The sequence below is a fragment of the Olea europaea genome, chromosome 5 (genome assembly GCF_002742605.1).
Source record: "Olea europaea var. sylvestris chromosome 5, O_europaea_v1, whole genome shotgun sequence".
NCBI lineage: Eukaryota > Viridiplantae > Streptophyta > Magnoliopsida > Lamiales > Oleaceae > Olea > Olea europaea.
The window spans coordinates 9,274,890-9,282,441 of NC_036241.1; the positions used below are offsets into that span (position 1 = coordinate 9,274,890).

Below are 7,552 nucleotides of genomic sequence, written 5' to 3' on the forward strand. Positions count from 1 at the left end.
AAATTCTACCTTCGTATTTTGCATGACACGTAACTGAGGAAGCACGGAAACAGCTTCCAGGTAAACAGATAAAGCCCATAAAATCCTGTTGGCAATGTGATGTGACGTCGAAGGGTGAATGAGTAAAGCTAAAATACCACAAGGGACAGCCTGCACAAATGTAAAGACAATTCAACCTTCTTTCAGAGGAGTACATAACAGAATGGCAATTCTATCAAGTACCTATACAAATGCTGTTCATAGAATTCATTAATATTTACAGTCACTTATTAGTAACTTTTAAGCTTAGATAAACACCTTCAATCAAGAAATGTAGTAAGAGAAGATGGAAGTGCCATGAATGACTCACCAAATAATATATAGCGAAATTGTCTTTGTCCTCCACGTAGCTTGACCTTAATTTAAATCGAATCGTATAAATAACCCACAAGGTCGTAGCCAATGTAGCGGAGTCGAGCAGTGTGTGTATATCAAATTCCATGACAAAACTGCAATAAAGTCTAACAGCCAAAAAGATAGCTGTTAGCTCCTGGCATTTAAGTGAAAGCCCTGTAATGGAAACAAATCATAAGGCCGGCCAGAATGGAAAACCAGATAATGTGACAAAAACTGCGTAAACAATAGGAAAAAATATCAGCACTGCGATTCATAATTCGATGCTGAATAAGAGTGTGTGATATACTCGAAAGAACTTCTCAAGTTAATAACCTAATCAATGCTATGATACAAAAACAAGGCCTCGAAAGCATAAACAAGGAAGAAATAAAGATATAATGGAATTCCCTATTCATTCAATAGCATATTCCTAATTAAATTCGTGAAATGGACCAGCTACTTTGTTAAGGAAAATATAATTACATATTTGCATATGGACTGTCTTTTTGATATGGGTAGAAATCTAGTTAACATTTCAGGTGATTCAAAAAATCATCACAGAGAAAATGATCTAAATACAAATAGTTCAGAGATTGCAATATGAAGTGTAAAAGTCTAAAGACTACACACAATATTTTTGTCCGGCATATGTAAAAACCAACCCAATAAACATGGATGCACCCTTTGAAGTTTGCCCCAATCAATAAAGTTTCAACAGTAACAAAGAGCAGTAGTTATTCAATGTCGACATACACTAATACACCCCCATCCACAAACACATGAGACAGGTTTAAGGCAATTAATGGATTATCTAGTCTCGTAAAACCTTCAAGAACCTCAGTGCATGTTTTGTACACAGGATTGAATAGGATCTGACAGTATAATTAATAAAGTTAACTCATTTTTCTTTGGTATTAGTATCCAATCCTCCTTATCAAACATACCTCTAGAGTTCAATCATATTTTGCCCCTGTTTGGTTTGGCTAAAAATCATATTTTTAGTAAATTTTGATAAAAGTTAATGAAATGGTTCGCCAGATTATTTAGACCAAATTTTAACTGCAAACATTTACCAGATAAACCCACATATAGAAAAAATCACTTCGATACAATAAACAAAACATAAACATGTAAATAAAATAAAAATCTAAAATACCAGCACAAGTTCTTTCCTTCATGAGCTTGTAGATTAGTACTGAAATTCCAATAGAGTGGACAGCCTCGGCGGCGACGAAGATGTTGTCATGATCGTGGACAATGGCCCGGAGGAGGACAAGAGCCGCCATTCCAATGACCACCGCCAGGAAAGCCTTCATCTTTGGCGGCTGCCTCCGTACCCATGTTGACACTACATGGATCAGCGTCCTCGGTGGCCTCATTTTTGGCTCACTGTTTGTTGCTACTTATGTATATTATATGTGTACTTTACAGGAATTTCTATAGTGTGTATATGAAGGGGAAGAGGACGAAAAAGAGGGGGAGAAATCAAGGGAAAAAGGATGGAAATGAAATTGAATCTAGAGCAGTGATCTTGATTGTAACGAGGAATCAAATCAGCGTAGTGTAATGGATCTCATTATCCTTTTTTTTTCCATCTTTTTGTATAATTTATTTTGCCATGTAGGAAAACATAAAAATAAAAAATTGCTAATCTACATATATTATATATATTAAAAGAGAGCATTATAGAGAAACTTTTTGAATATTAATTTTACTTTTATAGCTATATATTTAATATCAATATTTTAAAAATCAATTCGATCCGAAAGAGAAAAAGGGTCCAGGGTCAATGGTCAAACGATCAAATCGAGGTCGACCTGGAGTCAAACCGAATATCAAAATTCAATAAATAAATACTCTAACAACCTATAAAATATTATAACAACAACAAATTTTTAAATTGTAATTTTACTAATTCAAGGTAAATATAAATCAATGTTTGTCAATTAGATTTCTTATCTTATAATTTATTTTAAAACATCAAAACTAATAATTGTTGCATTTGCTTTCTTAAACTTGAAATTATTTGTGATTTTGGGAGGGCCAAAATTCGTTTAGTAGAAAGGAAAAAAGTGAATAATTATTAAATACATAAATTGTAAAAGATTACACAAGTTATCCCACATTGGTAGTTGAAGAAAACATTTCATGACTCTTATCTTTTAAAAACAACACTTGGATTGGAAGGAAGGTAAAATTGAGCTTGCCAATGCTTGAGCCTATTTATCAAAGTAATTATTATTATTATTATTGTTGTTATTGTTGTTGTTGTTGTTGTTGTTGTTGTTCTTGGTTAAAAAAAATCGTTAAAAACTTGACTGATTTTTCGATTTTTGGCTAAAATGATCGATTTGACAGGTTATTTACCGATTTTTTCATTTATGGTTAATATATCAGTACTGGACCGTATTTAAGACATTACAAAATACCGACCCTTATATATTAAGTTATATATTCAATACACCCTTATATTAATTTTAATTTTATTAATAATTAATTAATAATATTAATTCGATTTATGAAATAAGAAATTTAAAAATCCCTTTTCTTTTCTATTTGTCAATAATTTCCTAAATTAATCTTTTTAATGTTGGATTAATTTTGAATAACAACATTGATTCTGTTATGAAAACAGAAGAAAATAGGGAGAAGTCAATAGACTTGTGTGTTTTTTATTAAGAACAAAAGCCCTATATTTATAGGGCAGAATCAGGGATACAACGGTATTTATTTTTAGGGCTGTAGGGGTATAATTGTCATTCATCAATAAACCCTAATGAACTTTCTATTTTACAATACTACTCGTTGAATGACACATTACAAAATACATATCTCATTAAAACATTAATTGGCAAAAACCCAATGGGACAAAAATGCCAACAAAAAAGAGTAAAAATAATTTGGAGTAATAAAATGTTGTCTCATTAAAACCTTGTCAAGAAAATCCAGTGGGACAAAACTTGGTCGAAGGAAAAAGAGTACAACTACTCCCCCTGATTTCAATTCTTGTATTAATTCTTTCAATTCTTGTATTAATTCATCATTGCCTTGTACGTCACTATCTTCAATACTGCAATTTTGATGAAATGCCTCATGTTGTCTTGTACAATCTTCAAATAACACCGTCTTCGTAAGGGATACTTTATCATTCTTTGATAACTGTAGTAACATGATAATTCAAAAAAATAACTCTTCTTGATTTCTTTAAGAGTTTCATACATATAATGTATTATTTTGAGGGTAAATGTCTTGCATGTTATAGACATTAATTACACGAAGAATATGCCTCATGAAAACCTTATTAGGAAAAACATTGTGGGAAAAAATCCTAATGAAGGAAAAAAGAGGACACTATTCTTTTGAATACGCTATAAAAGTTGTCTCATTAAAAACCTTGTCAGGAAAACCTAATGGGATAAAACCTTGGTCAAGGGAAAAAGAGTACAACGTGTATTTACTCCCGCTCATGATAATATCACTTGAATTATGCTTCAAACATATTCAATCATTCCAGAATGGTATCCAAATAATACAAGATAAAGTATCTAAAATCATATTTATTACAGGCACATCAAATTTCATGCATTATCACACTAACAAGGTAAATACCTGTGATTACATCCACCACATGATAACTAATCTATGTATACAAGTGTTCGCGAAATTCATTATGTAAAAAGTCGTACATTTCACATTACGACTTTACCTTTTCTATTTTCATTCCGCACAAATTATACACCTCTTAGTGTTTGAACTATATATCCAGAAACTTCAGATTTCTCTAATAAGTTCAATTTTATTAGGATCGCATCCATTTTATTTGACCAATCATTAGTTCGATCGATATATTTCAACGAATTTATTTCAATTCCTCGCTATATGATGTAGCACATCATGTGTAAAATTGTTGTCGACAACCTTTTCTTTTCTTGTTCGATTCTATTTCTTTCTCCATGATGACATAATTTATTGAGATATCTCAATTTTCAATATATCAGGTACCTGATCCTCTTCTGGGGTTTTATAATTTGTTATGTCTAAATACTCATTAAGAGTATATGTCTCCTTAATGAAATCATCTTTGCTAATTGTTCCATTTTCATTTGAAGATTTTTGTATGAGAATCGAACACCGTCATGCTTCAGGCATGCCATAGATATATCAAATATAATGCTAACAAATTGTCCCTTGAGATATCAATTCTTATTGGAGCATTAAAAATTGGTGTGAGAGATATTGTTGATCTCTTTGATCAATAAATGTATCTAAATAAATTCTCTTTCAAACTTCTGGTTCGAAAAATATTTAGCGAGGATTTAGATGATGACGTATTTATACATTATTTTCAACTTTTTAATTCCCCCTAATGCTGAGATAATTGTCGAATTAAATTGACAAATATTTTCACTGCATTATAAAATATCACCATTTGTAATAAGGGTTTATACTACGCATTTATTCTCATCATTCATTGCTTTCCATCTCAGTGCATTATAGTGGATCAATTTTATACATACTGCACTATCAAAATAATTAGATAAAAAATTTAGGCTCTAACCATAAGCCAATTTTAATAGAAAGAACTATGATATTGACAAGATATGTGATAACATTCCCTAAACGGAAATGAAAAATATATTTTTCTCAATTAAATTAATTGTAGGTGTTTAACAAACAAGCTTGTTAAATCATTTATCGACATTTCAAAAAGTACTCATTAAAATGTTGAGATTTATACCCACTAACATTAACAAGACACAGTTTCGATTATTTAATCTGAAAATTATGCTCATACTTTAAAATTTAAGCAATAATTTCGCAAACTTTAGGTTGCGAATACCATGCAGTCATCTAATATAAATAATATTTAGATGATCAACGTGGTGGGTGACGGGACCCCATATATCACCCTAATTAATTTTCAGATATATAGGAAATTCAATCCCAATTTTAGCTAGTGACCTTTAAGAATCAATTGTCGATAATGGAACAAAAGATACATAGGAATTTATAGGATTGAAGAATCTTCTAATTCTTCATTTTGATTTCACATCATTATTGATCCAGTGATGGTCCAACTGGTCATGCTAATCGAATTGAACTTCTGGTTCAATATAAGATATAATCCAATTATTTAATTTCGAAAAATATGATTAAATATTATATAATCATATAATGATCAATGTCCACGTGACATAAATCGTATATTTTTTTTCAGGGATAAACACAAATTCAAAATGATATATTCTTCGAAAATGTGCTACTTCAAGAGCATATTAACACGAATTATTGCTTCTTCAAGAGCAATACATAAATATTTTTCTGTAATATTGATATATATCTAGTTGTGATTATTTACAAGTGATAGAATAATATTTTTCAAGAATATTGACACATTTAAATTAATCATAACATTTTTCTAAAATATTAATACGCATAAATTTGTGCTTCTTTAGGAACACAATACTATATTCTTCAAGAATACTAGTTTATATTAGTTTTACTTATTTTGGAATGATATATCACTATTTTTCTTAAAGATATTGAAATTATAATGACGTGCTCTCCAATAGAATATCATTATTTGAGAATATTGAAACACCAAATAGTATGCTCTACTAGAGCGATAAATCAATATTCTTCTCGAATATTAATAAAATAAGAAAATTGTTTTCCTTTTAAAAATTACAGTCAGTATTGAATTATTTGTGTTTCTTCAAGAACACAACGAGATATAATTCTTCAAAATGTGTGTTACGTCGTATTTTATTATTACTTCTTTAAAAACAATATATTAATATTCTTTTGGAATATTGAAAGTTATACAATAATTTGCTCTTCAGAAGTAAAAACACAATTTTCTAATTATGATCTTCGGGAGAAAGTAAAATATAACTAGAGCATTAATAATAATGTGCTGATTCAAGAGCAAAAATATTTTATAGTAGACAAATATAAGAGTACTAAAATCATGTATTATAAGGGTAAGAATGAGATAATTAATTAAACGATAAACAATAGTAATGGACATTTAGCTATGAACCTAATTTAATATATGATATTTATACAATCACAAACCGCAATAATTAAGTGGCCACTTTGTTTAATATAAACTCAAACTTTGTCACCAAAATTTAACTAGATACCGTGACATACTTATGTATACATATACGCGTAAAATTAATATTACCTTCTATCGAATATGAAGATGAATTGTAAACTTACGCAGACAGCATTGCCTCAGAACCTCCAAAAATGGTACAAGAAGGAATTGATGATAAGTTTGGGTGACTACAACCTTGGATATCAATCATTAATCACGAAGGAGAATTGCACACGTGGTGGTCACATATCTTGGGAATGGTCAGACACATAATTTAAATGAACACGTCTATTAGTAATATCATGCTTTTATGGAGCAATTAATATTCTTTTGGAATATTTTTATAACGTGGGTTGTGTTTCTTCGAGAATATCAACACTATATTCATTTAAAATAAATATAATTTAAGTTATACTTCTTCAGAAGCATTGAGTCATATTCTTCTGGAATATTGAAATTGTAATATCATGCTCTTCTGGAGCAATTAATATTCTTTTAGCATATTAATAATGTCATGCTACTTTAGGAGCATCAACAGACTCTTGTTTAAAAATGTTAACTCTATAGGAGTATGTTATCATTATAAGATATTTATCTGTATGAAAATCTGCTCTTCAGGAGCAATAAATATAATATTATTCTAGAATATTAATAAAAATGTTGTTCTCTTCAGGAGCAACAACAAAATATTTGTAACAATCATATTTATGATTAATATACTTCTGGGATATTAAAAACATATTGTTCATGTGATGTTGTGTTACTTCAGGAGCAACAACAAGATACTCATCTATGATATCGATCTAAGAAATTTCGTATGAAAATCTGCTCTTCAGGAGCAATAAATATAATATTATTCTAGAATATTAATAAAAATGTTGTTCTCTTCAGGAGCAACAACAAAATATTTGTAACAATCATATTTATGATTAATATACTTCTGGGATATTAAAAACATATTGTTCATGTGATGTTGTGTTACTTCAGGAGCAACAACAAGATACTCATCTATGATATCGATCTAAGAAATTTCTCAAATCGGGAAATAAACTGAATTTTATAAAATCCACCCTT

At 29.7% G+C, this 7,552-nt stretch overlaps 1 protein-coding gene across 2 annotated transcripts in view; it reads right to left on the reverse strand.

Annotated features, from left to right (window-relative positions):
* The window catches only part of LOC111394564 (putative ER lumen protein-retaining receptor C28H8.4), a 3,678-nt gene extending 1,711 nt beyond the window's left edge, over positions 1-1,967 (reverse strand). Inside the window, exons 1-3 of one of the 2 annotated variants that reach the window (XM_023020431.1) lie at positions 1,532-1,966; positions 350-549; positions 10-150 (exon numbers count right to left, since the gene is read on the reverse strand). In XM_023020431.1, coding sequence (XP_022876199.1) covers positions 10-150; positions 350-549; positions 1,532-1,754 — 564 coding nt within the window. In that variant the 5' untranslated portion in view covers positions 1,755-1,966. Of the gene's footprint in view, positions 1-9; positions 151-349; positions 550-1,531 lie in introns of both variants that reach the window. The other variant, XM_023020432.1, reaches the window with a different exon arrangement.
* Positions 1,968-7,552: the final 5,585 nt, after the last annotated feature.